Source organism: Rhineura floridana, chromosome 7 (genome assembly GCF_030035675.1).
Source record: "Rhineura floridana isolate rRhiFlo1 chromosome 7, rRhiFlo1.hap2, whole genome shotgun sequence".
NCBI lineage: Eukaryota > Metazoa > Chordata > Lepidosauria > Squamata > Rhineuridae > Rhineura > Rhineura floridana.
The window spans coordinates 142,984,068-143,003,452 of NC_084486.1; the positions used below are offsets into that span (position 1 = coordinate 142,984,068).

At 41.6% G+C, this 19,385-nt stretch overlaps 1 protein-coding gene and 3 non-coding genes across 6 annotated transcripts; all 4 read right to left on the reverse strand.

Annotated features, from left to right (window-relative positions):
• Positions 1-5,393: 5,393 nt before the first annotated feature.
• On the reverse strand, positions 5,394-18,008 carry EIF4A2 (eukaryotic translation initiation factor 4A2). 3 transcript variants are annotated; one of them, XR_009764125.1, is made up of 12 exons: positions 16,922-18,008; positions 12,879-12,921; positions 12,666-12,798; positions 12,280-12,419; positions 10,720-10,888; positions 10,377-10,486; positions 9,984-10,127; positions 9,489-9,626; positions 7,834-7,923; positions 7,529-7,608; positions 6,856-6,949; positions 6,107-6,197 (listed from the first exon to the last, which is right to left on the reverse strand). XR_009764125.1 is itself a non-coding variant. In XM_061637416.1 (11 exons), the coding sequence occupies exons 1-11, from the start codon at positions 16,948-16,950 to the stop codon at positions 6,053-6,055; spliced, it is 1,221 nt and encodes a 406-aa protein (XP_061493400.1). In that variant the 5' UTR covers positions 16,951-18,008; the 3' UTR covers positions 5,394-6,052. The 3 variants fall into 3 exon arrangements, 1 of the variants encoding a protein (XP_061493400.1); XR_009764126.1 differs by having other exon boundaries at positions 6,852-6,949; XM_061637416.1 differs by lacking the exon at positions 6,856-6,949 and having other exon boundaries at positions 5,394-6,197.
• LOC133389898 (small nucleolar RNA SNORA81) lies at positions 9,776-9,954 on the reverse strand. The gene has a single exon (XR_009764204.1). It is a non-coding gene; the product is annotated as a small nucleolar RNA SNORA81 (small nucleolar RNA).
• LOC133389885 (small nucleolar RNA SNORA63) lies at positions 10,195-10,322 on the reverse strand. The gene has a single exon (XR_009764192.1). It is a non-coding gene; the product is annotated as a small nucleolar RNA SNORA63 (small nucleolar RNA).
• Positions 12,493-12,564, reverse strand: LOC133389902 (small nucleolar RNA SNORD2). Its single transcript, XR_009764209.1, has one exon. It is a non-coding gene; the product is annotated as a small nucleolar RNA SNORD2 (small nucleolar RNA).
• Positions 18,009-19,385: the final 1,377 nt, after the last annotated feature.

Consider the following 19,385-nt stretch of genomic DNA (forward strand, 5'->3'; position numbering starts at 1 on the left):
CCCAGAGTTGCACAACGTACACAATAGGAACATGGAATGTGAGAAGCATGAACGAGGGAAAGTTAGAAATTGTCAAGAAAGAATTGGAACATATTAATATTACAATACTTGGTCTGAGTGAATTAAAATGGACGGGAATGGGACACTTTCAATTTGTATTTTGTATTCAATTTTGTATATCTACAAAATCTTTTATGCAGCAAATGAGAAAATAAAAAAAATGGGTTTTAATAGTGAGAAGTGATGTAGCAAAAGCAATTAGGAGCTATAACACAAAGTCTGAGCGAGTGATATCGATGAGATTTCATGGGAAACCTATTAACATATAACCATCATCCAAGTCTACACTCCAATGGCAAATGCAGAAGAGGGATTGGAAAGATTTTATGCAGAAGTACAGGAAGAAATTGATCACACACCAAAACAAGATGTGCTGATAATAATAATGGGGGATTGAAATGCAAAAGTAGGGAACAGAGAATTGGGGGAAAATGGGGATTAGGAGATGAAGTAGGAGAAAGACACTGAATTCTGTGAAGCCAATAATTTGTTGATTGCAAATACATTTCTTGAGCAACAGAAAAGACGACTACACATGGACATCACCAAATGGTCAACATGGGAATCAAATTGAGTATATAATTGGTAGCAGAAGTAGTTCCATACTTTCTGTGAAAACAAGACCAGGAGCAGACTGCGGTACAGATCATGAATTGGTAATATCAAAAATCAGAGTAAAGCTAAAGAAGAAGAACGCAATCATAATGCCAAAATACAACTTAAAATAACATCCCAGAAGAATATAAAGATCAAATAAGGAACAGGTTTGAAGCTTTAAACTTAGTTGACAGAGAACCAGAAGAACTATAGATTGAAGTCAGAGACATCAAGGAAGAGTGCAGAAAGACAATACCTCTAGTTAAAAGGAGAGGTGAACGGCTGACTGATGAAACTCTTAAAATGGTTAAAGAGAAGGAAAGCAAAAGTAGAAACACGGTCAGAACCCTAAATGCAACAATACAGCAACTAGTACATAGAGAACTATTACAATAGCTATTGCATAGCTATTGCGGTACAGATCATGAATTGGTAATATCAAAAATCAGAGTAAAGCTAAAGAAGAAGAACGCAATCATAATGCCAAAATACAACTTAAAATAACATCCCAGAAGAATATAAAGATCAAATAAGGAACAGGTTTGAAGCTTTAAACTTAGTTGACAGAGAACCAGAAGAACTATAGATTGAAGTCAGAGACATCAAGGAAGAGTGCAGAAAGACAATACCTCTAGTTAAAAGGAGAGGTGAACGGCTGACTGATGAAACTCTTAAAATGGTTAAAGAAAAGGAAAGCAAAAGTAGAAACACGGTCAGAACCCTAAATGCAACAATACAGCAACTAGTACATAGAGAACTATTACAATAGCTATTGCATAGAAGAGGACAACAAAAAGGGTAGAGCAAGAGCCCTATCCCAAAAGATTAGAGAAAGGGAAATTCAAACCAAGAGTAGTGATGCGGAATAATCAACGGGAACACACTGACTGAGATAAAATAAAAGATGGAAGCAATACACTTATAGAGTTCTTCAGTGTATTGCTTCTATCTTCCTTTTATTTTATCTTTTATAAAGAGATGCAAGGAAGACAGATTTATTCATGGAGGAACCGAATGATGAAGAACCAGAAATTTTAGAATGCGAGGTGCAAACTACTGTTAAAATACTTGGAAGAAACAAATCACCAGGAATAAATGGCATATCAATAGTTGCTACAAGCTACTGAGACTGAATCTGTCCAAATTTTGACTAAAATCTGTCAAGAAATATGGAAAACTAAACAATGGCCTACAGACGGGAAGTGTTCCATATACATCCCAATTCCAAAGAAAGGGGATCTCATGGAATGCAGTAATTATCAAACTATTGCCTTAATATCCCATGCAAGTAATGCTCAAGATTTTACAGCAAAGGCTCTTACCATATATGAAGTGAGAAATGCCAGACGTCCAAGCTGGATTTAGAAAGGGAGGAGGCACCAGAGATCATATCGCAAACATACGTTGGATAATGGAACGGAGCAAGGAATTTCAGAAGGAAATCACCCTGTGCTTTATAGATTACAGCAAAGCCTTTGACTGTGTAGATCATGAAAAACTATGGAAGGCTTTAAAAGAAATGGGGGTGCCACAGCATCCGATTGTCCTGATGCGCAACCTATACTCTGGACAAGAGGCTACTGTAAGGACAGGATATGGAAAAACCAATTGGTTCCTCATCGGAAAGGGTGTGAGACAAGGGTGTATTTTATCACCCTATTTATTTAATCCATATGCAGAACATATCCTATGGAAAGCAGGATTGGACCAGCTTAACTGCAGAACCTGGGTCTGCCCCCCTAGACCACCTACTGATCTTGCCTGCAGCACCACAGTAGCATATGACAAAAAATTCAGCCGTATGTAGTGGCTAATGGGAAAAAACCCACTTCTCCTGCAGCAGCAATCCTGTCAGGTAACAGAAGGCAAGTACGTTCAGCTGGCGTTCCAGCAAGCCAGTCATATTGTCCAGGTTAGGGGAGCCCTTTGCTCTCGCCAGAATAGCAGTTGTACCTTCTCCCTTTCAAGATCATTGAACCCTCACAGGCAGCTAACAGGAGATTGAAGAGCCATTGGGAGATGTTCATCTTCATGCAATGAGTTGCCAACACTAGGCCAGGGGTTACAGTTGCTACGTGTGGGTGTGACCATACCTCCTATTGGTACGGAGTCCCTGGTGGATTGGGGTGAAGGGCCGATGTGGGGCTGGTGCCAAAAAAGGTTAAACCACCCCCTTAGTGGAAATATTTCTAGAATGCTGTACAGACTGACTTTTGTGTTCCATCTTTCCCCCCAGCATGTATATTGTACTAGTCTGAACTATGCCCAGAAAACATGAACTGACTGAAACATACTTGTCAAACTAGTTACATTTCAGACTATTTCCAGACAATTTAAATAGTATCAAGGTACATCACTTTGTAAGTTGCTTTATCTTAAAAAGTAATCTTTGTGGCTGGCAACAGTCATGTTTTGTGCCTGGTTCTCTAAGCTACTTTATTGTCTTGGAAGAAGCATTCACTCACCCAGCCATATGAGCGATTTGAAGTTGAGGGGGTTGCTTTTTTATCATCTCTATGGGAAAGTAGCATTTTGTTTTCAGGAGTACATGGCAAAGTGGACTGGTTTAAGTCAAGGTGAGGAAATTCTTTTAACAGTTTGGTCACTGGACCATATTAAATTTTAAATAGAATATTTATACCAGGGTAGGAAATCTCAGGTTACCCATTCATTATACAACTACCTTAAGCGTTTCTTGCCTCCCCCTCATGCAGCAGTGAGGTTGGGGGGGGGGTGTTTCACCTGAACAGATGTGCCAAGCCGCAAGGAATTGCAGGCAATTACCCATCCCCGATTCACACGTATGAAAGCTCTGCAGGTATCATACCACATACGCATTGCATGGTTTCCTTTTTCCTGTTTGGGAACTGTCCAAAGTTATTCCCAAATCGTGTATCTTACAGCATCCTTCATAGTCCCACAGGGATCGGTACTGTCCCCCATGCTTTTCAACATCTATATGAAGCCGCTGCGTGCAGTCATCAGGAGTTTTGGAGTGAGTTGTCACCAGTACGCTGATGACACGCAACTCTATTTCTCCTTTTCATCTTCCTCAGGTGAGGCTGTTAACGTTGCCTGGCCGCGATAATGGATTGGATGGGAGCTAACAGACTGAAGCTTAATCCAGACAAGACCGAGACGCTGTTAGTGAGTGCCTTCTCTGCCCAGATGGTGGATGCTCACCCTGTTCTGCACGGGGTTACACTCCCCTTGAAAGAACAGGTTCGTAGCTTGGGAGTTCTTATCGACTCTTCCTTGTCTCTTGAGGCTCAGGTAGCCTCAGTGGCAAGGAATGCTTTCTACCATCTCCGATTGGTAGCCCAGCTACGTCCCTATCTGGACAGTGACGACCTCGCCTCAGTCGTTCATGCTCTGGTAACTTCTAGATTGGACTACTGCAATGCGCTCTACGTTGGGCTGCCCTTGAAGACAGTTCGGAAACTACCGTTAGTCCAGAATGCAGCGGCCAGATTGTTGACGCGGACAAGAAGGTCCGCTCATATTACACCCGTTCTGGCTCGTCTGCACTGGCTTCCTATTTGTTTCCGGGCTAAATTCAAAGTGCTGGTTTTGACCTATAAAGCCTTACACGGCATGGGGCCGCAATACCTGGTGGAGCGCCTCTCCCAATATGAAACTACCCGTACACTGCGCTCAACATCTAAGGCCCTCCTCCGAGTACCATCCCATCGAGAAGCTCGGAGGGTGGTGACTAGAAATAGGGCCTTTTCGGTTGTGGCTCCCGAACTATGGTCTCCCCCATGAGGTGCGCCTGGCGCCCACGCTGCTATCTTTTCGGCGCCAGGTGAAAACCTTTTTATATTCCCAGGCATTTTAATGCGTATTATTATATGTATTGTATTTTGCTACTGTTTATTTTTGTTTACCTTTGTTGGTTTGATTCTATTGTTTTATTGTATTTATATATTCCTGATTGCTTTATTTTATGTACACCGCCCAGAGAGCCCTTGGGCGGTATTTTAAATTAATAAAATAAATAAATAGTACACTTCACAGATGTAATGTTAAGAGTCACATGCATGTCTGCTCGTAAGTCCCATTAAATTCAATGGAACCTAATTTCCAGGCTAGTGCAGCCTGCATGTAAATATGCCTCCCAATTCAATAGGTCTGGTAGTACCAAGGTAACAGGAACAGCTGGAGGGACACAGAGGTTTCCCACAACTGTGGCACAGGCACCTATTTCGTTTAAAGATCCAAGTGTAGTGCTAGCATGCTTATATTTAAATGTAACATTAGCAGTGATTCATTAATAACTGCTAGCATACCTCTATTTGCTATTTATCTTCAGGTATGACAGCAGATTACTGTCCTCTATACCACACCCCCAGACCATTTTGCTATTTGTTCCTTAGGTTGCAGGATTTTACTTTCTTCTGGCAGACTGCTAGCTGGTATACTCTATTTTTAAAATGATAATGTTGACCATGACTAAATAAGGCTTTTCCCTATGAGTCACATAGCTGGTCCCAGGCTGAACAAGCAGAAGCAAATGGGTTGTTCAGTTACAAAGCAGCAACCAGGTTATTTCGCACCAGAATACTTAACACAGGATTATAAAGGCATATGCCCACCAAGAACCCTGATGTGAAGTAGCAATGTCTAACAAATCAATTTAGGTAAATTGCCCTAGGATCTTCACAAGACACAGAAGTTCATCTACCCCGGGACTAGTCACCCAGTGTTGCAAAAAGTCTCCAGTTCACTCAGTCAAGTGAATATATAATTATTTTATTGAACATTCAAACTTCATTAAGACATGTGCAATATGGCAATTTTAATGGGTTTAACCCTAACTAAGACAATATTAATGATTGTTTGCTGGGGTTTAGCAACAGGGTCCAAATCACACTTAACACTAATTAAATACTTTATTCAATAAATACATAGCAAACAAAAATGCATTTTAAATGCTTTTATAAAAGTTTAGTAATTTTGAAAGGCCAATTTAGGCTAATATAGAACTATAATAGTCAATAAAGGTAGGTATGCCAGTTTAACATAATTGGCTGATTTTATGCAGCACTTATACCTTTTAGTCCATAAGTAAATTATTAAATGATAAAGAACATCTAGCACAACCACTTCTACAGAACTAGGAAATAAATTTTTAATAAAGAAAAAATTTACAGACCCCATGACTTTCCACCCAACCCCAACAGTCTAAACCCTAAAGAGGAGAAAGCCAAAGGCTCTCCCCGCAAAAGCTCACGACAAAATGTCGCTTTGCTTATCAAAAATCTGTATTTCTGATCCGTAATGAGCATTGAGACAAGATTCAATGTATCCCCCAAGAAAGAAGCACAATGCACGTTATGGATCGCCTAGTCAGCAACAGCGAGCACTGCATTCCAAAAACATCTCATCCCAGGGATTAAATGAGGTCAGCCACATTCATTGGCATTTCCTCCACTGTAGTATTGTAGAAAGTCTCAATATCACGAAGGATCCGCTTGTCCTCCTCAGTGACAAAGTTTATAGCCACACCTTTCCTGCCAAAACGACCACCTCGGCCAATCCTGCACAGAACAGGAAAAAGAGTATGAATAGCCTACTTCTAAATTAAATTTAAATAGCCTGTTGTCAGGGTCAGAAATTGTTATAAGTGGTACTCATTGGCAGATTAATGTTGCTTATCACGATGCCTGCGTTATAGAACTGTTATTTTTGTACCAAAGGCATATGTAAGATATTTTACTCTCTTGAATATTGACTAATGCCAACTACAGAAAGGACTGCAGGTCTGATTGCAGAGACAAGCCACATTACTCTCAGCATAACTTTTAATTTATTTACTCTCCCTCACATTTCTGGAGAACTCTGACAAAAAGTTCTAATCTCACACTATCTGTTTCTGAACATGGACAGAGCTTGATGTCAGCCTACAAATTACAAAAAATATTTTATTTTAACCAGAATGACTTTTTCCAAATCAAATCCCTTATAGCCAAACATTACATTTAATTTTTCAAAGACATAACAAGCTTATTCAGTGGGAAAACTTACCACCATTTTTGGCAGAACAACTAGCTTTTGCAAAATCATTTACAGGGCACACAGTAGATACACAGACAAAACCCACAACCTCTGCTTTTACCTGGCCAAGCCATTAAGAGATTTTAAAACAAAACATAGCTCACAACAATCATTACAAAAGAAAAGTATATAAATACCAACTCGCTCTAACAGTGTGCCGCTTACGAATCCACGTCCTAAATTACGCCAACGTCGTTTCTGAGCACCATCTCGTCATCAACTGGGCTAGCGACTCCTGTATTTTTTTACATCAAGTAACAAGGTACAATTTACTTCATTTAGGGACAGAGCCACTATGATAGATAGCTAAGCTTAGGGAGATGAACTGAAAGCTATTAGAGGACACCAGAGAAAGAATCCCACTGTAAGAAGAACCAAAGAGCAGCAGTGAAGGTATTGGCACAAAGAAACTTCCAATAAAGCAACACAAAACAAGGTGAAATAGGCAAAATATTTACATCTAAGAAAGGAAAGCTAGTAGCAACTTTTAACAGCTTAAACCTCTGAAAGTGTTTTCCTAATCACAATACACACAGTACAGAATCTCTGAACTTCTCCAGATTCCACAGCACATGCCACAGAACATTCGTTCAGCAGCTCTGTCTTGACGGCTGATCATAAATTGCTGAAGTTCTAGTACAACTAAGTTTTCCCACTGTTTTGTTTCATTGGCTAACCAAGAAGCTCTGCCCCTCCCATCTTCACAACACTACATTCACACATCCACACGCACTAGTATATAATGGAAGAAAGCAAGACACGTTTTGAGGGTGTGCAGTTTCTGAAGTCAGAAACAAGGGGAAATTCAACTGACCTGTGAATATAATTTTCACGATTGGTTGGCAGGTCATAATTTATAACCAACGATACTTGTTGCACATCAATGCCACGAGCCTGAAAATAAAGGCAACACAGTAAGACAAGGAAACTTACTCTAGGGTCAAGGCATTTTTAGTTTTGTTGACCATGTTTAAGTGATGAACTACAATTATGCAAGTCCATAGTGGAGCATGGTCTTTACTCTTCCAACAGCTTGAGTAGGTCAGGTTACAATAACCTGCACTGAACAAAACAGCCTTGGACAGTCACAAAGAAGGGGCAGCGATCACAGATGCTTACCAATAAATCAGTAGTGATCAAGACACGGCTTGATCCTGATCTAAATTCTCTCATAATAACATCTCGCTCCTTCTGGTCCATGTCACCATGCTGTACAGATAAAAAATGCTTATGTTAACCAACACATTTAAGTATCCATGGGCTCCTTTATTGGTTCATATGGCCTCATTGCTAAACTGTCCCTTCAATAATGCAGATACTGCTACTAGTGGCCACATTTTATTTTAAGGGATTGGTTAAGAAGCAGAAAGCAGAGAGTAGGAATAAACGGACAGTTCTCCCAATGGAGGGCTGCAGAAAGTGGAGTCCCTCAAGGATCGGTATTGGGACCTGTACTTTTCAACTTGTTCATTAATGACCTAGAATTAGGAGTGAGCAGTGAAGTGGCCAAGTTTGCTGACGACACTAAATTGTTCTGGGTTGTTAAAACAAAAAGGGATTGCGAAGAGCTCCAAAAAGACCTCTCCAAACTGAGTGAATGGGCAGAAAAATGGCAAATGCAATTCAATATAAACAAGTGTAAAATTATGCATATTGGAGCAAAAAATCTGAATTTCACATATACGCTCATGGGGTCTGAACTGGCGGTGACCGACCAGGAGAGAGACCTCGGGGTTGTAGTGGACAGCACGATGAAAATGTCGACCCAGTGTGCAGCAGCTGTGAAAAAGGCAAATTCCATGCTAGCAATAATTGGGAGAGGTATTGAAAATAAAACAGCCGATATCATAATGCCATTGTATAAATCTATGGTGCGGCCGCATTTGGAATACTGTGTACAGTTCTGGTCGCCTCATCTCAAAAAGGATATTCTAGAGTTGGGAAGGTTCAGAAGAGGGCAACCAGAATGATCAAGGGGATGGAGCGACTCCCTTACGAGGAAAGGTTGCAGCATTTGGGGCTTTTTAGTTTAGAGAAAAGGCGGGTCAGAGGAGACATGATAGAAGTGTATAAAATTATGCATGGCATTGAGAAAGTGGATAGAGAAAAGTTCTTCTCCCTCTCTCATAATACAAGAACTTGGGGACATTCACAGCTGATTGTTGGAAGATTCAGGACAGACAAAAGGAAGTACTTCTTTACTCAGCGCATAGTTAAAACTATGGAATTTGCTCCCACAAGATGCAGTAATGGCCACCACCTTGGATGGCTTTAAAAGATGAGACAAATTCATGGAGGACGGGGCTATCAATGGCTATTAGCCGTGATGGCTGTGCTCTGCCACCCTAGTCAGAGGCAGCATGCTTCTGAAAACCAGTTGCCGGAAGCCTCAGGAGGGGAGAGTGTTCTTGCACTGGGGTCCTGCTTGCGGGCTTCCCCCAGGCCCCTGGTTGGCCACTGTGAGAACAAGATGCTGGACTAGATGGGCCACTGGCCTGATCCAGCAGGCTCTTCTTATGTTCTTATGTAATAGAAAGATATGCCATGGCCTGGAGATAGTAGCAGAGTTAAACATATCCGAATGTAGTTAAGCAAAAAGGACAACCAAGGTGGATTTTTAAGTCTCTCTTCCAACCCAGCAATTCTACCATTGAAGTATACGCTATTATGTAACTAGGACAAAAGGAGTGCTACGGAGTGCTACTTCCAACCGCATGGCAATCATGCTTATTAATTACAACAGCATGCAATGTATCTTCAGTATCAACTCTTACCAAAGCAGAGACAGTGAAGTCTCGTGCATGCATTTTCTCTGTAAGCCAATCTACTTTCCTCCTTGTGTTGAGGAAAATAACAGCCTGCGTAATGGTCAGAGTTTCATACAAATCACAAAGAGTATCAAGCTTCCATTCCTGTAAAGTTAAAGAAGTTGTCATGAACAAACAAAGGAAAAAGTTGCAAAGTATTGTGTAAAGTTCCAAAGTTTATGTTAAAAATGACTATCTTAAGTCCAAGTTAGCAGCTGAGCTGCACCATAAAACCTGGTTTCAAGATTATTAACTAGTGTTGCACCAAGTCTCCAGACTAGGACACTGGACATTAAGAAAGAGGTCCACCCAAGTCTTTTACTGATCCAGTGCATTTCTTCTTCTTCTTGTGTGTACCGTGCTAGCATTACTACAGAAGTCAAGACACAGCCCCAACTTCTGTAGTTTTAGCACTGTGCTTGAACAAGAAGTGCTTTCAAGATTATTTAACTTGTTCCTTACCTCCCTCTCCACATTAATGTAGAATTGCTTAATACCCTCAAGGGTCAGTTCCTCTTTCTTCACAAGAATACGAATAGGATCTCTCATAAACTTTTTGGTCACTTCCAGCACATCCATTGGCATAGTGGCAGATAGCAACACAACCTGAACAGAAAACTTTCATTAAGTGGATCTGTCTAACACTGCTCAGATACTGGACAACAAGGAACTAATGTATGAAACCAAGCGTCCTTGTCTGCTGTGGAATCAAAGCAGACAAAGATAGAAGAGACAATTTTGCTTTGTGCAGGGGGAACGACAATACAGCACTTCACAGCTACATTGTAACTTTACCTGCATTGCTCTAATGCAGCCAATCTTTAATGACTATTATTAGTACAAGCATGAATTTACCTGAATATTTGTGCTTAACTTCTGAAAAATTTCATAGATTTGATCCTTAAACCCCCGGCTCAACATTTCATCTGCTTCATCCAAGACAAACATTTTGATCCACTTAGGTGCTAGAAGGAAGCATTAAAAGGCAAGAGTACTTCAAAATTAAACTTCTGATTTCTTCTTTAGCAGTAAAATCAAAGCTATCAGTTCAGCCATCTTGTAGACTTGTATATTATATTCTTAAATTTGTATCTGTAACATTTTGCCTATTCTTGAATTTAACAACTTATGGTCTTTTAATCAAGGTTTGTTCAAACTTAACCACTCAAAGATGTTTAATTAGTACTTCATTACTTACACAGATAGCGTCTGTTTAACATATCAAATACACGTCCTGGAGTTCCCACCACAATATGGGGAGCTTCTGCTTGCAGCTTCTGCATCTCATTGCGAACATTTGTGCCACCAATGCAAGCATGGCAAGTTGCACCCATATAATCGCCAAGTGCCAGAATAACTTTTTGGATCTGAAATAATTAAGTCTCAGTTAGAATGTCGTTAAGGGATGCTAGATTCAATTTCACTGGTCACAGCTTCCCAATGAATCTATGCTGTGTGCGGTGCCAGACACATGCAAGTAGTATCTGATTATCTACATGCAGCTTGCAAAGCATTTCCTATCCACAAATGCTATGTGCATAAGAAACTCATCACATTTGAAGCTGCTCTCAGTCAGGTAGTTTTCCACTAGAGAAAATACTTTTTTCCCCTATGTCCAGGTGACCCTTGGTTTTGTGAAGGAACATAGTAAAATGCTCCTAACCAACAACTGTAGTCTGGTTTTGGCTCTACATCAAAACAATAAATAGCTACTAGTCACCACAGATGTAGAAGCATTGTACGGCCTTTTAAAAATAGCCTAAACTACCTGGGCCATGTCACTTTAAGAAAGGGGTATTACTTTTACACTAATCAACATTTAAATCAATGACCCGCAAACAGATTAGGTGAGAACGTAGCAAGTTCTTTATACATGTCTAAGTATCACATATCCAACAGCTTGCCATATCAACATAAAGAACCACAGATGCTCATTTGCTTTCTTAAGACTAGATAATTCCTTTTGATTCCTTGGTAATGTTATATTTAACACACAACTCTGGCAAAAACTTCTGAACTGAGAACTTATAGATTGTTGCTCAAAGGCTAATTTCATTTCTAGTGTATTGTTTAGTCTTCATGGAAAATTATACAAAACTGAATCCAAGTTTGCTAGTTTAATGGTATCTCAGCTAAATTCACAGGTATTGTAGAGGACTGTTTTTCTTCTAACTGTCTCCAAGGAAATTTTAAGTTGTTAGCCCCTAGTAAGAATTTAGTACTGTGCCAAACTGTACAATTCTATGGGATTTTTATGTTGGCCTATGTATTAATCACAATATACAGTGTTCTATTTACAAGAAAGACTTTAACAGAAGTGTGTAGCACTGCAAAAAGCTGTTCAAAAAAATTAAAAGACTGAAGCACACACAGTACAAATTACATACAGAGAAAATCAACTGATCACATGCACACTGCAGTTTCCATGTTGCACAACTGCATGCATTCTAGGAGTGCCTTTTTTGGAAAGGACATTTGTTTCTATTCATATTAAATTGTTCTAGTATCACTTGGACTTGTGAATATGCCCCTTCATCACTCCTCACAGCTGTTACCCAACTTCATCCCAGCACAGCCCATTGTCACATCTGACCTTTCTCCATATATTTAAAAGAGAAAAGCTAGTGGGACAAAGGCCCATTTTCATATTTACAATCCAGAGACAACAAGTTACCTGCAAATAATGTTAACTGTCCTACAGTTGTGAAACCTGAAACCTATGCAACATGTAAGCAGCTTTTAACTACACTATCAATACCTGTTGAGCCAGTTCTCTGGTAGGGGCCAATACTAGTGCTTGGGTCTCCTTGAGATCAATCTCCAACTGTTGCAGGATGGAAATAGCAAATGTGGCTGTCTTGCCAGTACCTGACTGAGCTTGAGCAATCACATCATACCCTAAAAAAAGGATAGATATTTACTGCTCCCACACAACACATCAAGGATTCAGTTTAACTGTAATTTCCTTTTCAAGTGATCAGCAGTTAACAAATTCTCTCCATTTCAGGTCAGTCCCGAAAGATGGTATACCATCATCTCACTTTTCAAGGAAAGATGTGTTTACTTCCACCCCAAGGCTGCGAGCTCAAGACTAAGAACAGTACTAAATACCTGCCAATATTAAACACGTGACTACTTGCTTACCTTTGATACATGGAATAATAGCACGCTGCTGAATAGCTGAAGGCTTCTCAAAACCATAAGCGTAAATGCCCCTGAGGAGGGATTCCTTTAAGTTCATATCATCAAAATTGTCAACGATTTCATTCCAATTGCTCTGCAAGAATTAAATACATTTTACTTCACTCCTCCTCATCCCTGTAAACATTGTAAAGGAACTATCAATAAAATACTAACCTCAATGACGCCATCGGGGTCCATTCCCTCTGGGCCATGGTCTCTGTTAAAAAACAACCAAAGCTGTCAACCAAACTAAGAGGGAGCTTTCCAAAGATGCAACTTAACACTGATACAAATGCTATTCCAGAGCACATTATGTTAGCAACACTGGAACTGCCACATCCCCACCCCATCAATATAGCTATAGAACTGCACAATATAGTTAATATATTTTTAAAGACCTGAAATCAATGTTATTTCAAAAGAACTGGGGATTAAATTATTATTTGTGTTCCCATCTGCTTAATGGTAGATACATATTGTAAGCATAGTATGCCTACAACCATATGAAAGTATAACACGCTCTGCACCCAGGGAAACATATTCAGAATTCAGGACTAGCACCCACATTTCTTGGTTTATTGCTAAAAATTTACTTTGGTTACTATGGTACACTAAACATTAATTTAAATGGGGATTTTTTTAAAGATCCAAGACATAGTTTTCACACTATGTCAGCACCAGCATCAAATGGAAGAGATACCCAGCTCATAGCGTTGATATAGCATGATACTAGCGTAGTGATCACATGACCATTCACAGGATGTGCTACATGCAGGCACCTGCCAAGTGATTTCTAAATTAAGGGAAATTTAGTTAAGTGTTTGGCTACCTAAGAAATCCACAAGCAGATTGCAGGCTATTTCTTATGTGTTGTGAGTCACCTCAAAAAATAAATTTAGATGTACAGATATATTGCTTCCCTATACGGTGGCTCAAAATGCAAGTAAAGGCTGCTCTCCAATTTTAATATGGAAAACAAAATGGCCCAGATTGGAAGCTTTCAATATACATCCCAATTCCAAGAATCCCAGGAAATGCAGTCTTATCAAAATAGATTACAGCAAAGCCTTTCTGTGTAGATCATGAAAAACTACATCTGAATGTCCTGATGTGCAACCTATACTCTGGACCAGAGGCTACTGCAAGGACAGAATATGGAGAAACCGAGTTCCCAATCAGAAAGAGTGTGTGACAGGCATGTATTTTATCACCATATTAGTTTAATCTATGTGCAGAACATACCATACGGAAAGCGTGATTGGACCAAGAGGAAGGTGTGAACACTGGAGAAATATCAATAATTTAAGATATGCAGACGATACTATACTCTTAGCAGAAACCAGTAATGATTTGAAACAAATGCTGATGAAAGTTAAAGAGGAAAGCACAAAAGCAGGACTACAGCTGAACGTCAAAAAGACTAAAATAATGACAATAGAAGATTTATGCCACTTTAAAGTTAACAATGAGGACACTGAACTTGTCAAGAATTATCAATACCTTGGAACAGTCTTTAACCAAAATAGAGACAATAGTCAAGAAATCAGAAGAAGGCTAGGACTGGGGAGGGCAGCTATGAAAGAAAAGGTCCTCAAATGCAAAGATGTATCACTGAACACTAAAGTCAGGATCATTCAGGCCATGGTATTCCCAATCTCTATGTATGGATGTGAAAGTTGGACAGTGAAAAAAGCAGATAAGAGAAAAATAAACTCATTTTAAATGTGGTGTTGGAAGAGAGCTTTGCGCATACCATGGACTGCAAAAAAGACAAATAATTGGGTGTTAGAACAAATTGAACCAGATCACTAGAAGCTAAAATGATGAAACTGACAGATAATGAGAAGACATGATTCACTAGAAAAGACAATAATGCTGGGGGGGGGGGGAAGGAAGGCCAAACAAGAGATGGATTGATTCCATAAAGGAAGCTACAGACCTGACCTTACAAGATCTGAACAGGGTGGCTCACAACGGATGCTATTGGAGGTTGCTGATTCATAGGATCACCATAAGTCGTAATTTTATTTATTTATTTATTTTATTTATATACCGCCCTAAGCCCAAGGGCTCTCTGGGCGGTGTACATAAAATAAAGCAATCAGGAATATATAAATACAATAAAACAATAGAATCAAAACAACAAAGGTAAACAAAAATAATCAAACAGTAGCAAAATACAACAATACATATAATAATACGCATTAAAATGCCTGGGAATATAAAAAGGTTTTCACCTGGCGCCGAAAAGATAGCAGCGTCAGCGCCAGGCGCACCTCATGGGGGAACCATTCCATAGTTCGGGAGCCACAACCGAAAAGGCCCTATTTCTAGTCACCACCCTCCGAGCTTCTCGATGGGATGGTACTCGGAGGAGGGCCTTAGATGTTGAGCGCAGTGTACGGGTAGTTTCATATTGGGAGAGGCGCTCCACCAGGTATTGCAGCCCCATGCCGTGCAAGGCTTTATAGGTCAAAACCAGCACTTTGAATTTAGCCCGGAAACAAATAGGAAGCCAGTGCAGACGAGCCAGAACGGGTGTAATATGAGCGGACCTTCTTGTCCGCGTCAACAATCTGGCCGCTGCATTCTGGACTAACGGTAGTTTCCGAACTGTCTTCAAGGGCAGCCCAACGTAGAGCGCATTGCAGTAGTCCAATCTAGAAGTTACCAGAGCATGAACGACTGAGGCGAGGTCGTCACTGTCCAGATAGGGACGTAGCTGGGCTACCAATCGGAGATGGTAGAAAGCATTCCTTGCCACTGAGGCTACCTGAGCCTCAAGAGACAAGGAAGAGTCGATAAGAACTCCCAAGCTACGAACCTGTTCTTTCAAGGGGAGTGTAACCCCATCCAGAACAGAGTGAGCATCCACCATCTGGGCAGAGAAGGCACTCACTAATAGCGTCTCGGTCTTGTCTGGATTAAGCTTCAGTCTGTTAGCTCCCATCCAATCCATTATCGCGGCCAGGCAACGGTTTAGTACGTTAACAGCCTCACCTGAGGAAGATGAAAAGGCATATAACAACCAATTTTAATATTGTCTTCTCTCCCTCACATGTATAATCACTGTTCCCAAGTGTTTTTCAATGCTATGTGAGGCACCCCTACAAGGAAGTTGAGGAATTTCTCCCAGAACAGGTACTGATCTATAGCAAGGACTGCTATAGCATACTTGATCCTGCATTCTAACATATAAAGGCAAGCCCTATTAAAATTATGAGATGCTCTTGGAGGCCACCGATTCATAGGGTTGCCGTAAGTCGTAACTGACTTGAAGGCACAGAGCAACAACTATTAAGATTCCTATCAACAATAAAGCATTACGATATTTTTTTGGGGGGTATTTTTGTGCTGAAAGTGAAGCCTTCTATCATACATGTGGGAGGAAGACTGCTCGATTTATCTTCAGGATGAAAGACCTATTTTATGAGAAGACAGTACTGGACCTCAGGACAAAGTTTGGGAAAGGGGGGAAGAGAATATATTAGCAACAGACCTGTCAGCTAATTTGTGTATTCTCTCCTTTCTTCAGCTCCCTCACCAAGAGCCGCCTAACTCTCGCGAGAGCTCCACCCCGAGACTCGATTACGCAAGTCGCGAACACACCGGTGATTGACGAGGCTGCCGGCGAACGTAAGGCCTGAGAGCCCCACCCCTCCCGATTCTTTCTCCCCTCTTCCCCCCGTTACTGGTTTAAATTGGACTCTTCCAAGAAATACACACTGGGGAGCTTCCCGCTCGCTACTTGGGCGAAACCACGTGGTTTCCAGGAAAGGGGGGGAGGAATGAAAAAGACCCGTTTCGAACCTATCAGTGCGGCACTAAGAACGACACATGCCGCTAGAGAGCGCGGTTGAGTCACGGGGAGAGGAAATGGACGGTAGGAAAAGAGGGCAAACTGCCAAGCTTCTCTAGTTCCTTCCCAGCCAGCCATCCGGGCCATATCATTTGAGGAATCACAGAGAGGTTGAGAAAAAGCCTGCCTCGTCGTTTAAAAACGCTAAAGTAATATTTTAAGAGGGGGGGCTCGATCTAGGAAGAGGGAGAAGAAATGGACAGTAGCCGCGGTGGCGTTTAAGGCAGTACGGCGGCGACCGTCACGCATCCCGCTTCTTACCCTTTTCCCATCACAGACCTTTCACCCATCACCTTAACGCTTCCGCTTAGTCTCCCCGATTGAACCACTTCGACTACCCTTTCCCGCCCCGTGTTACCTGCTATAGTCCGTGGAGCCGCCTAACATGTTCTAGTCACCACGCTCTCCTCAACTGAAAAGGCAGTGCCTCCGCGGCGCTTCCTTTATATATCCCTCCCGTTGGCCGGGACTACTTTTACTACTCCCTCCTCTTCTCGTTGCGGAGGGGTATAGAAATCAGCAACTTACGGGTGGCGGAAACAAGCCCACCACAGCACCAGCACTTTCCTTCCACCATCTAGCCTGAGAAAGGATCCTTAAGTTTATATGTTTTTTTAAAAAATCAATTCGTAACGAATGTCAAGGATTACGGCTTTTTCAGATCAGAAAACAGCGAGCGCTTGTGCGGGATTACTTTACGCTCGGCGACGCGGAGGAATATTGCAGTAGTTGAGAGTAACTGCGTTCCGGTTTTTCCCTCTCTTCTCAACCCCCAGTCTCGAAAACGGGGTTTCCTAGTTCGCCCCTGCCTCGGCGGGGAAGGCTACGAGGTGGAAATCATAGGGCGGGGGGAGCAAAGGGAGAAGGGGGCGAGAGAACGGTGGGGAAAATGGCGGCTCCTGTTGCTGCTGATCCCTGAGGGGGATTCTGGGGTGAAAGGCGGGAGAAATCAAATGAAGGGAGAAAAAGAGGAGGAAGGGAACAGTAGTGAGGCACTAGAGAGGATGTAAACAGGGGGCAAGGATCCTGAGGAGAAAAACGGAGGGTAAATGAGCAGAGTTAGGGGTCTTGGGGGGGTGATAAATGAAGAAAAAAAGAGGGAAAGGGCTCTGGGGAGACGTGCGTGTGTGTGTGAGGAGAAACTGGGAGAGGCATGTGAAAAGTGGTCATTGGGGGGGCGGAAACAGCGGAAAATAAGTGAGACTGGAAATGGGGATAAGAAAAGGGTGGGATATCCAGGATGGAATTAAATGTGGGGGGGAGGGAGTGGGCCACAGAATTGTAGAAGGGGAAGAGAGGGTGAGGAGAAATGGGGTCTGGGAAATCAAAGAGAGTTTCGTTTTTCTGGCCTGGTGTTGATTTGGTGCTCCAAAGAGCCCTTCTCAAAGGTGCCTGAAGAAGCCGCCTTGCTGAAGCAAGGCAGGTCTGAGTCTGGTCTATGCTTGGGTAGGAGACCACCTGTAGGTCATAGAATCCTAGAGTTGGAAGGGGCCTTTAAGACCATCAAGTCCAACCCCCTGCTGTGCAGTAATCCAAATTAAAGAATACCCAACAGGTGCTTGTCCAGTTGGAGTCGTATGAGAAGGGGAAAAATGTTAGCAGTAAATAAGGCTTGGAAGAGCCAACTTCACATCTCACTTTGAACATGAGCTCCCCTGGAAAGCTGCTCTTGTTCTCTCAATATGGGACAGGCCACTACAAACCCTTAGGCTACAATCCAATACATGCCTACTCAGATGTAAGCTCCATTAAGTTAAATGGGACTTACTCCCAGGTAAGTGTATATTAGATTTCACTCTTAGATGCTGTGATAATAGAGGAAAATGGCTCAGAAGATTATGTAGAATGGGGTTCTGGGAAGTGTAAGAAAAAGGAAGTGAAAGGGGGGGATTAGGGAAAATACCAGAAGATTTGAGGACAGGTTTTGGCAAAGAATGGGAAGTTTAGAGAGGAGAAGAAAGCAGAAGGGATGAGGGAGCTTAGGGAGATGTAGTACAGGATGCAGTTGTGAGGGAAGATAACAGGTGAAAGAGGATGGTGAGGAATAAGTGCAGAATTAAGATCACTTTAGTTAGCCTAGTACCTGGCAAGTGAAGACTGAACAGTGGGAGTGTTGTAGCTCAGTGGCAGAGCACATGCTTTTGTGATTCAAGCCTTGGCTCTCCAAAGAAGGCTGAGGAAGACTTGTGGCCACTGCCAGTTAATGTAAAATAGAACATACTGAGCTAAATGGTCTGACTCTGTGTAAAGCAGCATCCTATACTCCAGTCAGAACAGGTGGCAATGCCTTAGCAAACTTGAAACTCTAGATCATTACTTGGCATTTGTATACTGCTTTAGAGTGGAGATTCCCAAACTGCTCTGTGAGCTTCATTCAGGTGGTCTGCAGTGTCTGGATTTGTGGCTGAAGAAAGGAGACAACATATCCGTCACGTCTAATATTCATACTGATTTTAATGGCTTTTATTTATTTTATTGTATTACAATTTGGATTCTATGGAATACAATAAAATAAGAAATAAAGGTAATAAAATACAAATATCATACAGCATCTAGAACAGTGCATTACAATTGCTACAATAGGCAGAAAAATCATTAAGTTGTCCACAAAGACCTTCAGCAATTTTCAGGTGGTCGGGGGGGGGAGTTTGCGTGTTGAGAGAGCTTCACATATATTCTGTTGATGTAATCCTTACAACAGTCTTATTCATGGTGGGGCTGAGACAGAGTCGCTTGCTTAAGGCTGTCTAGCAAGTTTGTGGCAGAGATGAGACTTAAACTGGCAATCCGCTTGCTGGCTTCCCCCAGGCACCTGGTTGGCC